Raw genomic sequence first — 22,818 nt, forward strand, 5'->3', positions numbered from 1 at the left:
GGAACTACTCTTCCTGGGGTTTATTATGGATCCCCATTAGTTCCTGCCAAGGCAGCAGCTACTCTTCCTGAGGGTTATTATGGATCCCCATTAGTTCCTGACAAGGCAGCAGCTACTCTTCCTGGGGTTTATTATGGATCCCCATTAGTTCCTGCCAAGGCAGCAGCTACTCTTCCTGGAGTTTATTATGGATCTCCATTAGTTCCTGCCAAGGCAGCAGCTACTCTTCCTGGGGTTTATTATGGAGCCCCATTAGTTCCTGACAAGGCAGCAGCTACTCTTCCTGGGGTTTATTATAGATCCCCATTAGTTCCTGCCAAAGCAGCAGCTACTCTTCCTGGGGTTTATTATGGATCCCCATTAGTTCCTGTCAAGGCAGCAGCTACTCTTCCTGGGGTTTATTATGGATCCCCATTAGTTCCTGCCAAGGTAGCAGCTACTCTTCCTGGGGTTTATTAAGAATCCCCATTAGTTCCTGCCAAGGCAGCAGCTAGTCTTCCTGGGGTGTATTATGTATCCCCATTAGTTCCTGTCAAGGCAGCAGCTACTCTTCCTGGGGTTTATTAAGAATCGCCATTAGTTCCTGTCAAGACAGCAGCTAGTCTTCCTGGGGTTTATTAAGAAGGAGGACTAAGACATCTCTCACGTCTACACATCTCTCTCACGTCTACACACCTCTCTCTCGTCTACACATCTCTCTCTCTCGTCTACACACCTCTCTCACGTCCACACACCTCTCTCACGTTTACACATCTTTCTCTCGTCTACACATCTCTCTCTCTCGTCTACACACCTCTCTCTCGTCTACACATCTCTCTCACGTCTACACATCTCTCTCACGTCTACACATCTCTCTCACGTCTACACGGTCCGGAGTGGGGGCCTCGTCCCGCGCCCGAGCCGCCGCCATGATGGGGGCCACCCCGGACCCTCCCCTTCTGTTTCAGGTTCTGCGGCCGGAGTCCGCACCTTTGGGGGGGGGTACTGTCACGCCCTGGCCTTAGTAGTCTTTGTTTTCATTATTTATTTTAGTTAGGTCAGGGTGTGACATGGGGAATGTTTGTGTTTTGTCTCGTCTTGGGTGGTTATATGGTAAAAGGGGGTGTTGGGTTTAGTGTATGGGTTTGTGTTCAGTGAAGGTTTCTAGGTATGTCTATGGTTGCCTGAGTGGTTCTCAATCAGAGACAGATGTCTTTCATTTGTCTCTGATTGGGAGCCATATTTAAGGCAGCCATGGGCATCATGTGTTTGTGGGTAATTGTCTATGTCTATGTTGCATGTTTGCACTTAGTCGTTTATAGCTTCACGTTCGTCTATTTGTTGTTTTGTTTCGTTTTTCTTCTTCTAAATAAAGAGAAGATGTATTTTTCACACGCTGCGCCTTGGTCCTCTCTCTCACCCAAAGACGATCGTGACAGTGATGTTCTACTCTGAAGGACTCAGCGCGATGTTCTACTCTGAAGGACTCAGCCTCAGTGTGAGTTCCACTTACAGTAACACGTTCCTTTCAGAGGATTGCCCTGGTAACGGTTCTCCACCTCACACCTGAGAGAAAAGAGAGCGAAAGTAGGTTAGAGACAACATGAACAGTACATCTTTAATGGAGGTGAGAGACAGGCTTTACCGTCCCAATCAACAACATGGACAGTACATCTTTAATGGAGGTGAGAGACAGGCTTTACCGTCCCAATCAACAACATGGACAGTACATCTTTAATGGAGGTGAGAGACAGGCTTTAACGTCCCAATCAACAACATGGACAGTACATCTTTAATGGAGGTGAGAGACAGGCTTTACCGTCCCAATCAACAACATGGACAGTACATCTTTAATGGAGGTGAGAGACAGGCTTTAACGTCCCAATCAACAACATGGACAGTACATCTTTAATGGAGGTGAGAGACAGGCTTTAACGTCCCAATCAACAACATGGACAGTACATCTTTAATGGAGGTGAGAGACAGGCTTTACCGTCCCAATCAACAACATGGACAGTACATCTACTTTACACAGGGCTACCATGCAGGGCTCTACAGTCATATGTACCTAAATATTTGGATGTGCAACCTGGAGTATATTTATGAGCACCAGTGAGGCAGGAAACAAGTAGGATTCTAGCTTTATTTCCTCATACATATTCATATTGCTCCTGAATTTCCTCGTGTGGGAATACATTTTTAGAACTTAGGCGCCAACATGCTCCTTGTAAAAAAGTTGCGTGTGGCGCCCTGTTACAGATGACAGCAGTCTGAATTGTAGAATATGTCATATGTATGTATTAACTATGTCGTGTACTGTAGTCCTTACAGGTGACAGCGGTCTCCTTTGATGCCCTTGGTGGTGCAGAAACACTTCCCGTTGTTAGGGTTACACACACTGGCATGGCCGTTACACTTACACGCTGTAATACAACATTATCACATTAATATAACAGCATTATCACATTAATATAACAACATTATCACATTAATATACCACCATTGTCACATTAATATACCACCATTATCACATTAATATGACACCATTATCACATTAATATACCAACATTATCACATTAATATACCACCATTGTCACATTAATATACCACCATTATCACATTAATATGACACCATTATCACATTAATATGGCACCATTATCACATTAATATGACACCATTATCACATTAATATGACACCATTATCACATTAATATGACACCATTATCACATTAATATACCACCATTATCACATTAATATGACACCATTATCACATTAATATACCAGCATTATCACATTAATATGAACCCATTATCACATTAATATGACACCATTATCACATTAATATGACACCATTATCACATTAATATACCACCATTATCGCATTAATATAACAGCATTATCACATTAATATGACACCATTATCACATTAATATGGCACCATTATCACATTAATATGGCACCATTATCACATTAATATGACACCATTATCACATTAATATGACACCATTATCACATTCATATTTCAACATTATCACATTAATATGACATCATTATCACATTAATATAACAACTGACACACTGTAACACAACATTATCACAGTAATATAACAATAATAGGTCATTACAGAACAGTTACACTGGCAAAGGTGTATCTAAACTAGAATAAACTGTTTTTCTTTTACCCCATGTAGTCCCAGTGAGGTGACCCCCAACAACCCTGAACTCACATCCCCCCCTAGTGACTCACGTTGGCAGCTGCCCCCGTTGGTGGGGTCTCCATAGTAACCAGAGGTGCAGCTCTCACAGTGGAGCCCTGTTGTCAGGTCCTCACACTTCTCACATACACTGTGATTAATACACTGACTGTGGCCGTTACACTGGCACGCTGGAGAGAGAGAGAGATGGAGAGAGAGAGAGATGGAGAGAGTCACATACACTGTGATTAATACACTGACTGTGGCCGTTACACTGGCACGCTGGAGAGAGAGAGAGATGGAGAGAGTCACATACACTGTGATTAATACACTGACTGTGGCCGTTACACTGGCACGCTGGAGAGAGAGAGAGATGGAGAGAGTCACATACACTGTGATTAATACACTGACTGTGGCCGTTACACTGGCACGCTGGAGAGAGAGATGGAGATGTTTTAATGTGTGTGTGTCTGTATGTGTGTGTGTATATGTGTATATGTGTGTGTATATGTGTATATATGTGTGTGTGTGTGTGTGTGTGTCTGTGTCTGTGTGTGTGTCTGTATATGTGTATATATGTGTGTGTGTGTGTGTGTGTGTGTGTGTGTGTGTGTGTGTGTGTGTGTGTGTGTGTGTGTGTGTGTGTGTGTGTGTGTGTACCTGGACAGCGTATAAAGCTCCAGGTGTACTTAGTGTCGTAAGGACACATGCTGATGTTGAGAGCCGGCTGGGAGGCGGGACTAGAGGTGGGGCCAGGCAGGGTGGAGGGAGCGGGGACAGCAGTCTGGAACGGCCCCCTATAGGACCCCTCGATGCACTGGCCACGCCCAGTATTACTGGGGTCTGTACACCAACCGCAGCCCGGCTGCTCCAGACACTGGCCACACGTCCTGTACCCAGAACAGTTCTCAGCTGGGAGAGAGAGATAGAGAAAGCATTAAACCCTATGAAACTGAACCCAGAGCAGTTTTAAGCTAATACAGAAGAGAACTAGTCAACTACATGAAACTGAACACAGAACAAAACTTGAGAGAGAGAGAGAGAAAATATACGACATTATAAAATCCATGAACACAAACAACAAGTGTGCGATTAAAATAGGCAAAAAACCATCGAGAGCATCCTGACTGGTTGCATCACCGCCTGAAATGGCAACTGCTCGGCATCCGACTGTAAGGCACTACAGAGGGTAGTACGTACGGCCCAGTACATCACTGGGGCCAAGCTTCCTGCCATCCAAGACTTCAATACCAGGCGGTGTCAGAGGAAGGCCCTAAAAATTGTCAAAGACTCCAAGGCACCAAATCTAGGTCCAAAATGCTTCTTAACTTCTTGACGCTAGGAGGCAGAATTTTTATGTTTGGAAAAATAACGTTCCCAATGTAAACGGCCTATTTCTCCGGCCCAGATGCTAAAGACTAGGATAGAAAACACTAACGTTTCCAAAACTGTCAAAATATTGTCTGTGAGTATAACAGAACTGATTTTGTAGGCGAAAACCTGAGGAAATCCAACCCGGAAGTGGCTCTTATTTTGAAAAATCCCTGTTCCATTGCCTGCCTTTCCTCCATTTAAAGGGGTATCAACCAGATTCCTTTTCCAATGGCTTCCATTCCATTGTGAACAAGCTTTTATTCTGAAAAATGAGCGAGATTTACCAAAACGCGTCAGTGGATGGCCAGGTGTCCTTTGATTAGTTCATGAGCGCGAAAGTTGTTGCTCAACATTTTCTTTCTCTCTAGTATTGATAGTTTACCGTCCGGTTGAAATATGATCGATTAGTTATGTTAAAAACAACCTGAGGATTGATTATAAAAAACGTTTGACATGTTTCTACGAACTTTACGGATACTATTTGGAATTTTCGTCTTCCCTTCATGACTGCTGGGTCCTGTTGATTTCTGAACATAACGCACCAACCAAATGGAGTTTTGGGATATACAAATAATATTTATCGAACAAAAGGAACATTTATTGTGTAACTGGGAGTCTCGTGAGTGCAAACATCCGAAGATCATCAAAGGTAAGCGATTGATTTCATTGCTTTTCGGACTTTCGTGACCAATCTACATTGCTGCTAGCTGTTCGTAATGTTTTGTCTAGTGATCTATAAACTCACAAACGCTTGGATTGCTTTCGCTGTAAAGCATATTTTCAAAATCTGACACGATATGGTGGATTAACAACAAGCTAAGCTGTGTTTTGGTCTATTTCACTTGTGATTTCATGAAAATAAATATTTTTTATTTTTTACATTTTTTTGGCACTCTGCAATTCTGCGGTTGTTTACGAAAATGATCCCGTTAAAGGGATCAGTGCGCCAAGAGGTTAACAGCTTCTACCCCCAAGCTAGAAGACTCCTGAACAGCTAATCAAATGGCTACCCTGACTATTTGCATTGCCAACCCACCCCTCTTCAACGCTGCTGCTACTCTCTGTTATTATCTATACATAGTCACTTTAATAACTCTACCTATATGTACATATTACCTCAATTACCTCGACACCGGTGCCCCCGCACATTGACTCAGTACCAGTATCCCCTGTATATAGCCTCCACATTGACTCTGTACCGGTACCCCCTGTACATAGCCTCCACATTGACTCTGTACCGGTACCCCCTGTATATAGCCTCCACATTGACTCTGTACTGGTACCCCCTGTATATAGCCTCCACATTGACTCTGTACCGGTACCCCCTGTACATAGCCTCCACATTGACTCTGTACCGGTACCCCCTGTATATAGCCTCCACATTGACTCTGTACTGGTACCCCCTGTATATAGCCTCCACATTGACTCGGTACCGTAACACCCTGTATATAGCCTCCACATTGACTCTGTACCGGTACCCCCTGTATATAGCCTCCACATTGACTCTGTACCGGTACCCCCTGTATATAGCCTCCACATTGACTCTGTACCGGTATCCCCTGTATATAGCCTCCACATTGACTCTGTACCGGTACCCCCTGTATATAGCCTCCATATTGACTCTGTACCGGTACCCCCTGTATATAGCCTCCACATTGTACTGGTACCCCCTGTATATAGCCTCCACATTGACTCTGTACCGGTACCCCCTGTATATAGCCTCCACATTGACTCTGTACCGGTACCCCCTGTATATAGCCTCCACATTGACTCTGTATCAGTACCCCCTGTATATGGCCCTGCTATTGTTATTTACTGCTGCTCTTTAATTATTTGTTATTCTTATCTCTTACTTTTTTAAATATTTTCTTAAAACTGCATTGTTGATTATGGTAAGTAAGGGAATACCCCCCTGAAATGGACAAAAATGAATGGGATCTCATTGGCACCGTACGAAACATATACACGATGTACAATACCACTCAAATGGACGCGGTTTCATTCAAAACTTATTGCAAATGTCATATGGCAAATGTCAAGTGTCACACAGCAAAAATCCAATAGATGGCGAGCGTGCTCCACGGTAAATTTTCATATTGCAAATGCACATCAAGTCAAGACCCAAGAGTCAAATTTTGAAAATTTGAAAAAATTTGAAAACTTATCACCCCCTTAAAAAAGTGCTTTCTGGACCGTTTTTCTAAATTATTTTAAAAACAATGTCAATTACACATGTATAAGAACTGTATGAACATACTTTGTCATATTTTATTGTCATATTTTTTTTACTTGTCCATAAGGCATATGTTTTGTCCATTTGCAATATGATTTCATAGGAAGTCAAAAGTCAGTGAACCATTGCCAAATGCCAAAAGAAATGTCCAAATGCAATATGAAAGTGCCAAATCAGGATGTTATGTCCATTTGCCATGTTTATTATTTATATTTTTATTTTACCTTTATTTAACTAGGCAGGTCAGTTAACTTCTTATGGCTGAAGGGGCAGTATTGAGTAGCTTGGATGAAAGGTGCCCATTTCAAACGGCCTGCTCCTCAGTCATAGTTCCTAATATTTGCATATTATTATTGGTATTGGATAGAAAACACTCTAAAGTTTCTAAAACTGTTTGAATTATGTCTGTGAGATTAACAGAACTCATATTGGCAGGCAAAATCCTGAGTTGAAATCAAAACAGGAAGTCAGAAATCTGAGCTTGTCTGTATTCACCAGAGTCCCTTAAGAAATCCAATTGAGTTATGAATGATGTTGCACTGCCTAGGGGTTCCACTAGATGTCAGCAATCAATAGAAATTCCAATGAGACTTCTATGATGTTGTGGGAGAGAATGAGAGCAGAATCAGTCAGGTGTCCATCAAGCAGCCATGTCCTGATCATGCCTTTTCTTCATGCAAGGCACTGACGTTCCATTGCTCACACAGACAACGCTGACCTGAATTAGCGTTTGGATATGTAAACCATTTATTGTTTATAGTGACGCCATCTTTGCAGCTGTGGTATGCTACTATTGAGCGCCGTTTTTTTGGAATCTGACATAGCGGTTGCATTAAGGAGAGGTATATCTATAATTCAATGTGTATAACTTGTATTATGATCTATATTTATGATGCGTATTCATGTTGAAACGATGGGCTATGCAAAGTCACTTGATGTTTTTTTTGGCGCCCTGCACTTGGACTGGCTGTTGTCATATCTGTCCCGTTACCGGGACTGCGGCCATAAGAAGTTTTAGGAACAAATTCTTATTTTCAATGACGGCCTAGGAACAGTGGGTTAACTGCCTTGTCAGCTCGGGGATTCGAACTTGCAACCTTTCGGTTACTAGTCCAACGCTCCAACCACCTAGGCTACTCTGCCGCCCCAATGTACGATGTACGATCATAGGAAGTTGGTTTCCAAACCCAAAAGTCAGTAAACCATGTCCAAATGGCATTTATACTGCCCAAATGATATATAGCACTATGTTAAGCCATGAATCAACCTAGATGGTATATTTGTCATGTATGATTAGGGAGAAGTGGGACTCTGTTGTTTTTTAAACGTCCAAAATGACCAGGGGCGCCCCCTATTGGATGGGCACGGGTGGGGGGTGCTCCCTACCCAACCATAGACCCCTTGCACCCCCTAAAGGCATTAAAAAACATTTTTTAAATGTGCTCTGGTAACCCATTCTAATCACCAGGCGCACGGCTGTCCATTTGCAATATGTTTCAATGGGCATTTACCATCACGAATTTGACATGCTCAAAAATACTGCAGAAATGGAAAATTGACTGGCCCGATGAACTTGGGATGGCCGGGCAGTGATAGTGGTTCCTCTCCATCGCTCGTTGTGTTGATTTCATCATGTCCATTTGGTGATGTCCATTTGGTGACCCCTCCTGTCTCAGCCTCCAGTATTTATGCTGCAGTAGTTTATGTGTCGGGGGCTAGGGCCAGTTTGTTATATCTGGAATACTTCTCCTGTCTTATCCGGTGTCCTGTGTGAATTTAAGTATGCTCTTCCTAATTCTCTCTTTCTTTCTCTCTCTCGGAGGACCTGAACCCTAGGACCATGCCTCAAGACGACCTGGCATGATGACTCCTTGCTGTCCTCAGTCCACCTGGCCGTGCTGCTGCTCCAGTTTCAACTGTTCTGCCTGCGGCTATGTAACCCTGACCTGTTCACCGGACGTGCTACCTGTCCCAGACCTGCTGTTTTCAACTCTCTAGAGACCGCAGGAGCGGTAGAGATACTCTTAATGATCGGCTATGAAAAGCCAACTGACATTTACTCCTGAGGTGCTGACTTGCTGCTACCTCAATAATTACTGTGATTATTATTATTTGACCATGCTGGTCATTTATGAACATTTGAACATCTTGGCCATGTTCTGTTATAATCTCCACCCGGCACAGCCAGAAGAGGACTGGCCACCCCTCATAGCCTGGTTCCTCTCTCAGTTTCTTCCTAGGTTTTGGCCTTTCTAGGGAGTTTTTCCTAGCCACTGTGCTTCTACACCTGCATTGCTTGCTGTTTGGGGTTTTAGGCTGGGTTTCTGTACAGCACTTTGAGATATCAGCTGATGTACGAAGGGCTATATAAATACATTTGATTTGATATTTTTTCACTGTTGAATCTTATTGCAAATATACTGTCCATTTGCAATATGTTTCAATGGGCATTTACCATCACGAATTTGACATGCTCAAAAATACTGCAGAAATGCAAAATTGACTGGCCCGATGAACTCGGGATGGCCGCGCAGTGATAGTGGTTCCTCTCCATCGCTCATTGGTGTTGATTTCAGAATGTCAATTTGGTGATGGTCTATCACTGTTTAAACATATTGCAAATGGACAAAAGTCAGCCAGCAAGTCAGGGTCCATCAGTCAATTAGATATCATTCTGACACCAAACTGATACAAACTGACACCACACCCACTTTTTCCAACTCGTTTAGAAGCCAACTATCACATATTTCAGAGCAGGCCCAAAATTCACAGCGCCTTCTATTTAAACCATAATAAAAACATAAAACACGTAGTTACGTTCTAGCTGCGGGTCCAGTTCTGACATTATTTGTAGGCCTAGCTCAGGCAACACCGAATCCCAAGTTTCGGCTCGGTCATTTGGAGCCCGAGCAGCGACCTTAATTGGTGCTGAAAATCCACATTTTCCGGGCGTTGCTACGGGGTCCTTGAATGAGCTATCGGACAGAAATGTTAGGGTCCGTCTCTATGGGCCGAGGCGGTTTCAATGCACCTAGTCTTGCGACTCTGGGACTTTTCTAAATGCCGTCATTTTCATGATGGTCAAAATGAATTGAAGTTATTGCAAATGTACGAGGTTGTTTCTCTGTCTGAGAACCTCCTAGAGCCACATAACTCACCGTGCACTACTGACTTGAGCTCTAGAACAGGTTTCTAAAGTTTCAGAGCTCTAGATCTGACGGTTCTTTGACAGTTCGAACAAAGGTAACTATTGCAGGCTCTGTGTCTCTTTAACCTCTAATTCCTCCCAAACCCGGATCCGGGAGCACCCCCATCAGTAAAAAAGCTGACTAGCATAGCCTAGCATAGCGTCACAAGTAAATACTAGCATCTAAATATCATTAAATCACAAGTCCAAGACACCAGATGAAAGATACACATCTTGTGAATCCAGCCATCATTTCTGATTTTTAAAATGTTTTACAGGGAAGACACAATATGTAAATCTATTAGCTAACCACGTTAGCAAAACACACCACTTTTTTTACTCCACCATTTTTTTACTGCATCAGTAGCTATCACAAATTCGACCACATAAAGATATAAATAGCCACTAACCAAGAAACAACCTCATCAGATGACAGTCTGATAACATATTTATTGTATAGCATATGTTTTGTTAGAAAAATGTGCATATTTCAGGTATAAATCATAGTTTACCATTGCAGCCACCATCACAACTCTCACCAAAGCGACTAGAATAACTACAGAGAGCAACGTGAATTACCTAAATACTCATCATAAAACATTTCTGAAAAATACACAGCGTACAGCAAATGAAAGACAAACATCTTGTGAATCCAGCCAATATTTCAGATTTTTTAAGTGTTTTACAGCGAAAACACAATATAGCATTATATTAGCTTACCACAATAGCCAGAAACACAACACCATTTACCAGCAGCAAAGGTTAGCGATCGTAACAAGCAAGCAAAAGATATATAATTTGACTAACCTTCATAAACTTCTTCAGATGACAGTCCTGTAACATCATATTACACAATGCATATAGGGTTTGTTCGTAAATGTGCATATGTAGCAGCACAAATCGTGGTTATACAATGTGAGTAGTGGCCAAAACTTCAAGCAATCTGTCCGGCGCCATCTTGGAGAGGCACCTATTCTAATTGAAAACTATTCATAAACTTGACTAAAAAATACAGGTTGGACAGCAAATGAAAGATACATTAGTTCTTAATGCAACCGCTGTGTTAGATTTTTAAAATTAACGTTACTGCGCAATACAGCGTGCGCTAAAGCGAGACCGCACCGAAATTCATGGCGCAATTATTGTTTAACATTTGTCAACATAAATACTAATTAACAGCATAAAGACTTCTTACTATTTGACGAGCTTCCATCAGAATCTTGGGCAAGGTGTCCTTTCTCCAGAACAATCGTCTTTTCTTCTCCTGTAGAAATAGCAGCTAACGCTAGCTATGTGCAGGAGAGGTGTCCAACTCGTGAAAGCGCGTGACAAAGAATTCCAGAAAATCGCAATAAACTGATATAAACTGCTATAAGTCGGTTTAAATTAACTACCTTATGATGTCTTTAACACCTATAACGAATAAAAACATGACCGGATATATCTAAAGGCCTAAACATGACCGGATATATCTAAAGGCCTATAACCGGAGCGTTCTAGAGTCACAGCCAGAGTTCCTTCCTGCGTCAGAGCGAAGTGAAAAATGGCCGGACACTTTGTTCCTAGGTCTTTTATAAGCTCTCAGTTCTGCCTAGCAACCCCATTTCAACTCTCACTATTCGCTGACACCCAGGGGAAGACGTATGCAGTGCATCTCAACCAATAGAAGACAGGCAGATTTATAAACAGATCTCAGAACAGCAAGAAGATTTCTGCATTCTCACATCCTCATAGGAAAAATGCTCTAACTCGAGTTCTGTTTCACTCACAGACATAATTCAAACGGTTTTAGAAACTAGAGAGTGTTTTCTATCCAATAGTAATAATAATATGCATATTGTACGAGCAAGAATTGAGTACGAGGCAGTTTAATTTGGGAACGAAATTATTACAAAGTGCAAATAGCACCCCCTATTGAGAAGAAGGTAAGCACTTCACTGTCTACACCTGTTGTATTCGGCGCATTGAACTAATAAAATGTGATTTGCTAGAGTAATAAACCCTTTGAATTGACAGACAAAGAATAGAGGAATGTAGCCAGTGGTCTTACGTGGACAGTTGATAGTGTACCACTCCATCAGAGAGAGACAGAGAGAGAGAGACAGAGAGAGACAGAGAGAGAGAGACAGAGGACAGAGAGACAGAGAGAGAGAGACAGAGGACAGAGAGACAGAGAGAGAGAGACAGAGGACAGAGAGACAGAGAGAGAGAGAGACAGAGAGAGAGAGAGACAGAGAGGTCTTACGTGGACAGCTGTTCATAGTGTACCACTCCATACACTGTCCGAAGGGGAAGGAGGCTACGTAAGCATTAGAGTCCACACACTGCTTCATGTTGCTGCACCACATACACTCAGAGCTGCTGCTGGTACACTCAGCACACGTAGCCCGCATGGCACACGCCGTCCGACACTGCTTGGCACTGTGATTGGCTGATGAGACAGGAAGGAAGCAAATACGTAATGGGTCACCATTGAAGACCAGAGAGAAAGGAAGGGGAGGTGAATAATGGAGTGTATATCAACAACATATTATTAATGATCTACTAGGAGTGTCGGACCAGAATATGCAAAGACATTTATTTGGAGAGCCGTGTCTGTCTCCATTTTTATTACGTACCTATTTCACACAAAATAGTAAGTGCTTGTGTGTGTGTGTGTGTGTGTGTGTGTGTGTGTGTGTGTGTGTGTGTGTGTGTGTGTGTGCGTGTGTCTGTGGGTGTCTGTGTGGGTGTGTGTCTGGGTGTGTGTGTGTATGAGAGTGTGTGTGTGTGTGTGTGTGTGTGTGTGTGTGTGTGTGTGTGTGTGTGTGTGTGTGTGTGTGTGTCTGTGTGTGTCTGTGGGTGTGTGTGTATGAGTGTGTGTGTGTGTATGAGAGTGTGTGTGTGTGTGTGTGTGTGTGTGTGTGTGTGTGTGTGTGTGTGTGTGTGTGTGTGTGTGTGTGTGTGTGTGTGTGTGTGTGTGTGTGTCTAACCTGCTCGTTCACACAGTGATCCGTTAACAGGGTTGATGCAGGTCTGGGCCTTAAGGCCGCTGGAAGCCGGCTCGGCTAGGTAACCACAGAAACCGGCGTCGCTGGGTTCCCCCGGCAACCACTGGAGGGAGGTGTTAGTGAAGGGTGACATGTCTTCCCAGCACCAATAGGAGACGTTGATCTTCCTCAGCCCCACCCACGGCGTCACCGAGGCCTTGTACTGAAAACAATACTAGGAACGTGACTAACATCGAACAGTTATATACACAGACACACACACACGTAGACACACATACACACACACACACACTCATTGTAAATAAGAATTTGTTCTTAACTGACTTGCCTAGTTAAATAAAGATTAAATATAAAAATACAAATAAAAAAACACACGTACGCACACACAGTTAGTCACACACGTACGCACACAGACTCCTCTTCTAGGTTGGGTTTGAGAGACAGAACCGTTGGGATGTTTTAAAGGGTCTCTCTAGGTTGGTTTCTCCTTGGGATGTTTTAAAGGGTACCTCTAGGTTGGTTTCTCCTTGGGATGTTTTAAAGGGTCTCTCTAGGTTGGTTTCTCCTTGGGATGTTTTAAAGGGTCTCTCTAGGTCGGTTTCTCCTTGGGATGTTTTAAAGGGTACCTCTAGGTTGGTTTCTCCTTGGGATGTCTTAAAGGGTCTCTCTAGGTTGGTTTCTCCTTGGGATGTTTTAAAGGGTATCTCTAGGTTGGTGTCTCCTTGGGATGTTTTAAAGGGTACCTCTAGGTTGGTTTCTCCTTGGGATGTTTTAAAGGGTACCTCTAGGTTGGTTTCTCCTTGGGATGTCTTAAAGGGTCTCTCTAGGTTGGGTTTGAGAGACGTTTTAAATCACACAGCAGGCACTCTTATCCAGAGCAACTCACAATATTATACAGTGTATGTCATCACAGCCAATCAGACACAGTCTTTTCTCTACTTCCTGCTTACACGCTAGGTCCAATATCCAATATATTGTAACTATAGTGACATTGAATATATATATATACACTGCTCAAAAAAATAAAGGGAACACTAAAATAACACATCCTAGATCTGAATGAATTAAATATTCTTATTAAATACTTTTTTCTTTACATAGTTGAATGCGCTGACAACAAAATCACACAAAAAATATCAATGGAAATCAAATTTATCAACCCATGGAGGTCTGGATTTGGAGTCACACTCAAAATTAAAGTGGAAAACCACACTACAGGCTGATCCAACTTTGATGTAATGTCCTTAAAACAAGTCAAAATGAGGCTCAGTAGTGTGTGTGGCCTCCACGTGCCTGTATGACCTCCCTACAACGCCTGGGCATGCTCCTGATGAGGTGGCGGATGGTCTCCTGAGGGATCTCCTCCCAGACCTGGACTAAAGCATCCGCCAACTCCTGGACAGTCTGTGGTGCAACGTGGCGTTGGTGGATGGAGCGAGACATGATGTCCCAGATGTGCTCAATTGGATTCAGGTCTGGGGAACGGGCGGGCCAGTCCATAGCATCAATGCCTTCCTCTTGCAGGAACTGCTGACACACTCCAGCCACATGAGGTCTAGCATTGTCTTGCATTAGGAGGAACCCAGGGCCAACCGCACCAGCATATGGTCTCACAAGGGGTCTGAGGATCTCATCTCGGTACCTAATGGCAGTCAGGCTACCTCTGGCGAGCACATGGAGGGCTGTGCGGCCCCCTAAAGAAATGCCACCCCACACATGACTGACCCACCGCCAAACCGGTCATGCTGGAGGATGTTGCAGGCAGCAGAACGTTCTCCACGGCGTCTCCAGACTCTGTCACGTCTGTCACATGTGCTCATGTGCTCAGTGTGAACCTGCTTTCATCTGTGAAGAGCACAGGGCGCCAGTGGCGAATTTGCCAATCTTGGTGTTCTCTGGCAAATGCCAAACGTCCTGCACGCTGTAAGCACAACCCCCACCTGTGGACGTCAGGCCCTCATACCACCCTCATGGAGTCTGTTTCTGACCGTTTGAGCAGACACATGCACATTTGTGGCCTGCTGGAGGTCATTTTGCAGGGCTCTGGCAGTGCTCCTCCTTGCACAAAGGCGGAGGTAGCGGTCCTGCTGCTGGGTTGTTGGCCTCCTACGGCCTCCTCCACGTCTCCTGATGTACTGGCCTGTCTCCTGGTAGCGCCTCCATGCTCTGGACACTACGCTGACAGACACAGCAAACCTTCTTGCCACAGCTTGCATTGATGTGCCATCCTGGATGAGCTGCACTACCTGAGCCACTTGTGTGGGTTGTAGACTCCGTCTCATGCTACCACTAGAGTGAAAGCCAGGAAGCATAGGAACTGAGAAGTGGTCTGTGGTCACCACCTGCATAACCACTCCTTTATTGGGGGTGTCTTGCTAATTGCCTATAATTTCCACCTGTTGTCTATTCCATTTGCACAACAGCATGTGAAATTTATTGTCAATCAGTGTTGCTTCCTAAGTGGACAGTTTGATTTCACAGAAGTGTGATTGACTTGGAGTTACATTGTGTTGTTTAAGTGTTCCCTTTATTTTTTTGAGCAGTGTATATATATACATACACACACTATCGTTCAAAAGTTTGGGGTCACTTAGAAATGTCCTTGTTTTTTGAAAGAGAAACACATTTTCTGTCCATTAAAATAACATCAAATTGATCAGAAATACAGTGTAGACATTGTTAATGTTGTAAATGACTATTGTAGCTGGAAACAGCAGATTTTTTTATGGAATATCTACATAGGCGTACAGAGGCCCATTATCAGCAACCATCACCACTGTGTTCCAATGGCAAGTTGTGTTAGCTAATCCAAGTTTATCATTTTAAAAGGCTAATTGATCATTAGAAAACCCTTTTGCAATTATGTTAGCACAGCTGAAAACTTGGTCTTCTTTAGACTAGTTGAGTATCTGAAGCATCAGCATTTGTGGGTTCGATTACAGGCTCAAAAAGACCAGAAACAAAGACCTTTCTTCTGAAACTCGTCAGTCTATTCTTGTTCTGAGAAATGAAGGCTATTCCATGAGAGGAATTGCCAAGAAACTGAAGATCTCGTACAACGCTGTGTACTACTCCCTTCACAGAACAGCGCAAACTGGCCCTAACCAGAATAGAAAGAGGAGTGGGAGGCCCTGGTGCACAACTGAGCAAGAGGACAAGTACATTAGAGTGTCTAGTTTGAGAAACAGACGCCTCACAAGTCCTCAACTGCCAGCTTCATTAAATGTGCACCGGGGCCTCTAGCACGGGGCCTCTAGCACGGGGCCTCTAGCACCGGGGCCTCTAGCACCGGGGCCTCTAGCACCGGGGCCTCTAGCACCGGGGCCTCTAGCACCGGGGCCTCTAGCACCGGGGCCTCTAGCACCGGGGCCTCTAGCACCGGGGCCTCCCACAACTTTTTTTTATTCTGGCCAAAAACAAATTGTAGATTGATAAGAACAATTATTTTATTAAATCCATTTTAGAATAAAGCTGTAACGTAACAAAATGTTGACAAAAATCAAGGGGTCTGAAAACTTTACGAATACCCTGTATTGTAACGGTTTTCCTCCTCGTCTGAAGAGGAGTATGAAATGTCGGACCAATGTGCAGCGTGGTAAGTGTCCATTTTAATTATTATAAAACTGAACACTAAACAATACAAAATAACAAAGTGCCTGAAAATACTGAAAAAAACGAAACAGTCCCATATGGTGAAAACACTAACACAGGAAACAACCACCCACAAAACACAAAGGAAAAACAGGCTACCTAAATATGGCTCCCAATCAGAGACAACGACTGACACCTGCCTCTGATTGAGAACCATACTAGGCCAAACACATAGAAACAGACAACCTAGACATACAACATAGAATGCCCACCCACATCACACCCTGACCAAACAAAACATACTAAGCAATCTATGGTCAGGGCGTGACATGTATATGAAGTATCCAGGGTTTTTCTTTATTTTTCCTATTTTCTACTAATTTAATTTAATTGTAATTTAATTGTTTCAACACTTTTTGGGTTACTACATTATGTAATTGTAATTTCATATGATTCCATATGTGTTATTTCATTATTTTTAGGTCTTCACTATTAATCTTAATACAATGTAGAAAATGTAAAAATAAAGAAAAACCCTTGAATGAGTAGGTGTGTCCAAACTTTTGACTGTTACTGTATGTTGTAATATATTGTAACTATAGCGACCTGAGTATATACAGTGGAAAGAAAAAGCATGTGAACTCTTTGGAAATGAATTTAAATTTCTGAATAAATCGGTCCTAAAATTTGATCTGATCTTCATCTAGGTCACAACAATAGACAAACACAGTCTGCTTAAACTAATAACACAAACAATTATACGTTTCACGTCTTTATTGAACACACCGTGTAAACATTCACAGTGCAGGGTGGGAAAAGTATGTGAACCCTTGGATTTAATAACTGGTTGACCCTCCTTTGGCAGCAATAACCTCAAACAAACGTTTTCTGTAGTTGTGGATCAGACCTGCACAACGGTCAGGAGGAATATTGGACCATTCCTCTTTACAAAACTGTTTCAGTTCAGCAATATTATTGGGATGTCTGAACTGCTCTCTTGAGGTCATGCCACAGCATCTCAATCAGGTTGAGGTCATGCCACAGCATCTCAATCGGGTTGAGGTCATGCCACAGCATCTCAATCAGGTTGAGGTCATGCCACAGCATCTCAATCGGGTTGAGGTCATGCCACAGCATCTCAATCGGGTTGAGGTCATGCCACAGCATCTCAATCAGGTTGAGGTCATGCCACAGCATCTCAATCAGGTTGAGGTCATGCCACAGCATCTCAATCGGGTTGAGGTCATGCCACAGCATCTCAATCAGGTTGAGGTCATGCCACAGCATCTCAATCGGGTTGAGGTCATGCCACAGCATCTCAATCGGGTTGAGGTCATGCCACAGCATCTCAATCAGGTTGAGGTCATGCCACAGCATCTCAATCAGGTTGAGGTCATGCCACAGCATCTCAATCGGGTTGAGGTCATGCCACAGCATCTCAATCGGGTTGAGGTCATGCCACAGCATCTCAATCGGGTTGAGGTCACGACTCTGACTGGGACACTCCAGAAGACATATTTTCTTCTGTTGAAGCCATTCTGTTGTTGATTTACTTCTCTGTTGCATCACCCAACTTCTGTTGAGCTTCAATTGGCGGACATATAGCCTAACATTCTCCTGCAAAATGTATTGATAAACTTTGGAACATATTTTTCCGTCGATGATAGCAAGTCCAGGCCCTAAAGCAGCCCCAAAACATGACGCTGACTCCACCAAATCAAATCAAATTGTATTTGTCACATACACATGGTTAGCAGATGTTAATGCGAGTGTAGCGAAATGCTTGTGCTTCTAGTTCCGACCGTGCAGTAATATCTAACAAGTAATCTAACAATTCCTCAACAACTACCTAATACACACAAATCTAAAGGGGTGAATGAGAATATGTACATATAAATATATGGCTGAGCGACGGCCGAGCGGCTAAAGGCATGGTTGCATGAGATGGTATAAAATACAGTATACACAGTTGAAGTCGGAAGTTTACATACATTTAATTAGTATTTGGTAGCATTGCCTTTAAATGATTTAACTTGGGTCAAACGTTTCATGTAGCCTTCCACAAACTTCCCACAATAAGTTGGGTGAATTTTGGTCCATTCCTCCTGACAGAGCTGGTGTAACTGTGTTAGGTTTGTTGGCCTCCTTGCTCGCACACGCTTTTTCAGTTCTGCCCACAAATGTTCTATAGGATTGAGATCAGGGCTTTGTGATGGCCACTCCAATACCTTGACTTTGTTGTCCTTAAGCCATTTTGCCACAACTTTGGAAGCATGCTTGGGGTCATTGTCCATCTGGAAGAACCATTTGAGACCAAGATTTCACTTCCTGACTGATGTCTTGAGATGTTGCTTCAATATATCCGCATAATTTTCCTACCTCATGATGCCATCTATTTTGTGAAGTGCACCAGTCCCTCCTGCAGCAAAGCACCCCCACAACATGATGCTGCCACCCCCGTGCTTCACGGTTGGGATGGTGTTCTTCGGCTTGCAAGCCTCCCCCTTTTTCCTCCAAACATAACGATGGTCATTATGGCCAAACAGTTCTATTTTTGTTTCATCAAACCAGAGGACATTTCTCCAAAAAGTACGATCTTTGTCCCCATGTGCAGTTGCAAACCGTAGTCTGGTTTTTTTATGGCGGTTTTGGAGCAGTGGCTTCTTCCTTGATGAGCGGCCTTTCAGGTTATGTCGATATAAGATTTGTTTTACTGTGGATATAGATACTTTTGTACCTGTTTCCTCCAGCATCTTCACAAGGTCCTTTGCTGTTGTTCTGGGATTGATTTGCACTTTTCGCACCAAAGTACGTTCATCTCTAGGAGACAGAACGCGTCTCCTTCCTGAGCGGTATGACGGCTGTGTGGTCCCATGGTGTTAATACTTGCGTACTATTGTTTGTACAGATGAACGTGGTACCTTCAGGTGTTTGGAAATTGCTCCCAAGGATGAACCAGACTTGTGGAGGCCTACAATTTTTTTCTCTGAGGTCTTGGCTGATTTCTTTTGATTTTCCCATGATGTCAAGCAAAGAGGCACTGAGTTTGAAGGTAGGCCTTGAAATACATCCACAGGTACACCTCCAATTGACTCAAATTATGTCAATTATTCTATCAGAAGCTTCTAAAGCCATGACATAATTTTCTGGAATTTTCCAAGCTGTTTAAAGCCACAGTCAACTTAGTGTATGTAAACTTCTGACCCACTGGAATTGTGATACAGTGAATTATAAGTGAAATAATCTGTCTGCAAACAATTGTTGGAAAAATGACTTGTGTCATGCACAAAGTAGATGTCCTAACAGACTTGCCAAAACTACAGCTCGTTAACAAGAAATTTGTGGAGTGGTTGAAAAATGAGTTTTAATGACTCCAACCTAAGTGTATGTAAACTTCCGACTTCAACTGTACGTGTGATAAGAGAAATGTAAGATATGCAAACATTATTAAAGTGGCATTGTATAATGTGACTAGTGTTCCATTTTTTAAAGTGGCCAGTCTCAGTGTTGGCAGCAGCCTCTCAATGCTAGTGATGGCTGTTTAACAGTCTGATGGCCTTGAAATACAAGCTGTGTTTCAGTCTCTCGGCCCCAGCTTTGATGCACCTGTACTGACCTCGCCTTCTGGATGATAGCGGGGTGAACAGGCAGTGGCTCGGGTGGTTGATGTCCTTGATGATCTTTTTGGCCTTCCTGTGACATCGGGTGGTGTAGGTGTCCTGGAGGGCAGGTAGATTGCCCCCGGTAATGCGTTGTGCAGACCGCACCACCCCCTGGAGAGCATTGCGGTTGAGGGCGGTGCAGTTGCCATACCAGGCTGTGATACAGCCCGACAGGATGCTCTCGATTGTGCATCTGTAAAAGTTTGTCAGGGTTTTGGGTGACAAGCCACATTTCTTCAGCCTCCTGATGTTGAAGAGGCGCTGCTGTGCCTTCCTCACCACGCTGACACTTCAGTTTGTCCGTGATGTGTACGCCGAGGAACTTAAAACGTTACACTTTCTCCACTGCTGTCCCGTCAATGTGGATAGAGGGGTGCTCCCTCTGCTGTTTCCTGAAGTCCAAGATCATCTACTTTGTTTTGTTGACATTGAGTGAGGTTATTTTCCTGACACCACACTCCGAGGGCCCTCACCTCCTCCCTGTAGGCCGTCTCGTTGTTGTTGGTAATCAAGCCTACCACTGTAGTGTCGTCTGCAAACTTGATGACTGAGTTGGAGGCGTGCATGGCCACGCAGTCGTGGGTGAACAGGGAGTACAGGAGGGGGCTGAACACGCACCCTTGTGGGGCCCCAGTGTTGAGGGTCAGCGAAGTGGAGATGTTGTTTCCTACCATCACCACCTGGGGGAGGCCCATCAGAAAGTCCAGGACCCAATTGCACAGAAGTGGGTTGAGACCCAGGGCCTCCAGCTTGATGATGAACTTGGAGGGTACTATGGTGTTGAATGCTGAGCTGTAGTCAATGAACAGCATTCTTACATAGGTATTCCTTTTGTCCAGATGGGATAGGGCAGTGTGCAGTGTGATGGCGATTGCGTCGTCTGTGGACCTGTTGGGGCTGTACGCAAATTGGAGTGGGTCTAGAGTGTCAGGTATGGTGGAGGTGATATGATCCTTGACTAGTCTCTTAAAGCACTTCATGATGACAGAAGTGAGTGCTACGGGGTGGTAGTCATTTAGTTCAGTTACCTTATTGGTTACATTCAACGCTCAATGGTTCTCGTCACTGGTACATGATGTTTGAGTTTCTGCCTATAAGACGGTAGGAGCAAGATGGAGTCGTGGTCGGATTTGCCGAAGGGAGGGTGGGGGAAGGGCTTTGTATGCATCGCGGAAGTTAGAGTAGCAGTGGTCCCAGCTACAATAAATGCAGCCTCAGGATATACAGTGGGGAGAACAAGTATTTGATACACTGCCGATTTTGCAGGTTTTCCTACTTACAAAGCATGTACAGGTCTGTAATTTTTATCATAGGTACACTTCAACTGTGAGAGACGGAATCTAAAACAAAAAATCCAGAAAATCACATTATATGATTTTTAAGTAATTCATTTGCATTTTATTCTGCTTGGGGGGTCATGTACACAGCTGTAACTATAACTGATGAGAATTCTCTTGGTAGGTAAAATGGCCGTCAATTTATTGGAAGGAATTCTAGGTCGGGTCGGGTAAGGACTTGAGTTTCCTGTATGCTGTTATGATTACACCAAGAGTCGTTAATCATGAAGCATACACCCCCGCCCTTCCTCTTCCCAGAGAGGTGTTTATCTCTGTTGGCGCGATGAATGGAGAAGCCCGGTGGCTGAACCGATTCCGACAACATATCCAGAGAGAGCCATGTTTCCGTGACGTAGAGAATGTTACAATCCCTGATGTCTCTCTGGAAGGCTCTAATTTCATCTACCTTGTTGTCATGAGACTGGACATTGGCTTGTAGTCGGGAGCGGTGGGCAATGTGCACATCTACGAAACCTTACCAGGTGGCCGCTTCGTCTGCCCCTTCTGCGGTGCCGTTGTTTTGGGTCGACTACTGGAATTAGATCCATTGTCCTGGGTGGTGTTCCGAACTGAGGATCCACTTCGGGAAAGTCGTATTCCTGGTTGTAATGTTGGTAAGTTGACATTGCTCTTATGTTCAATAGTTCTTCCCGGCTGTAATAATAATAATGTAATAAGACTTAAGATTTCCTGGGGTAACAACGTAAGAAATAATAACATTAAAAAATACTGCATAGTTTCCTAAGAACTCGAAGCAAGGCGACCATCTCTGTCGGCACCATCTCATCAAGTTGGGATGAGGTTTTCATGTTGGTGTGCTGTGCCTTTTCTCCACACATAGTGTTATGTGTTCCTTCCAAACAACTCCACTGTAGTTTCATCTGTCCACACAATATTTTGCCATTTGTAGCTCTGTGGAACATCCAGGTGCACTTTTGCTAACTTCAGACGTGCAGCAATGTTATTTTTGGACAGCAGTGGCTTCTTCCGTGGTGTCCTCCCATGAACACCATTCATGTTTAGTGTTTAACGTATCGTAGACTCGTCAACAGAGATGTTAGCATGTTCCAGAGATTTCTGTAAGTCTTTTTCTGACACTCTAGGATTCTTCTTAACCTCATTGAGCATTCTGCGCTGTGCTCTTGCAGTCATCTTTTCAGGACGGCCACTCCTAGGGAGAGTAGCAACAGTGCTGAACTAACCAACATCTCCAATCTCTTCTCATTGATTGGACTGCAGGTTAGCGCCTGACTCCAATTAGCTTTTGGA

At 43.6% G+C, this 22,818-nt stretch overlaps 1 protein-coding gene across 1 annotated transcript in view; it reads right to left on the bottom strand.

Moving 5' to 3' along the window:
- Positions 1-1,472: 1,472 nt before the first annotated feature.
- Positions 1,473-22,818, bottom strand: part of LOC120037663 (attractin-like) — a gene marked incomplete at its 5' end in the record, with an annotated part of 37,280 nt that continues 15,934 nt past the window's right edge. The window contains 6 exons of the mRNA XM_038983657.1: positions 1,473-1,545; positions 2,309-2,402; positions 3,229-3,366; positions 3,836-4,087; positions 12,215-12,400; positions 12,942-13,161. Of these exons, the coding sequence (XP_038839585.1) occupies positions 1,473-1,545; positions 2,309-2,402; positions 3,229-3,366; positions 3,836-4,087; positions 12,215-12,400; positions 12,942-13,161 (963 nt within the window). The remainder of the gene's footprint in view (positions 1,546-2,308; positions 2,403-3,228; positions 3,367-3,835; positions 4,088-12,214; positions 12,401-12,941; positions 13,162-22,818) is intronic.

This window comes from Salvelinus namaycush, unplaced genomic scaffold, assembly GCF_016432855.1.
Source record: "Salvelinus namaycush isolate Seneca unplaced genomic scaffold, SaNama_1.0 Scaffold1807, whole genome shotgun sequence".
In the NCBI taxonomy this organism is placed as follows: domain Eukaryota; kingdom Metazoa; phylum Chordata; class Actinopteri; order Salmoniformes; family Salmonidae; genus Salvelinus; species Salvelinus namaycush.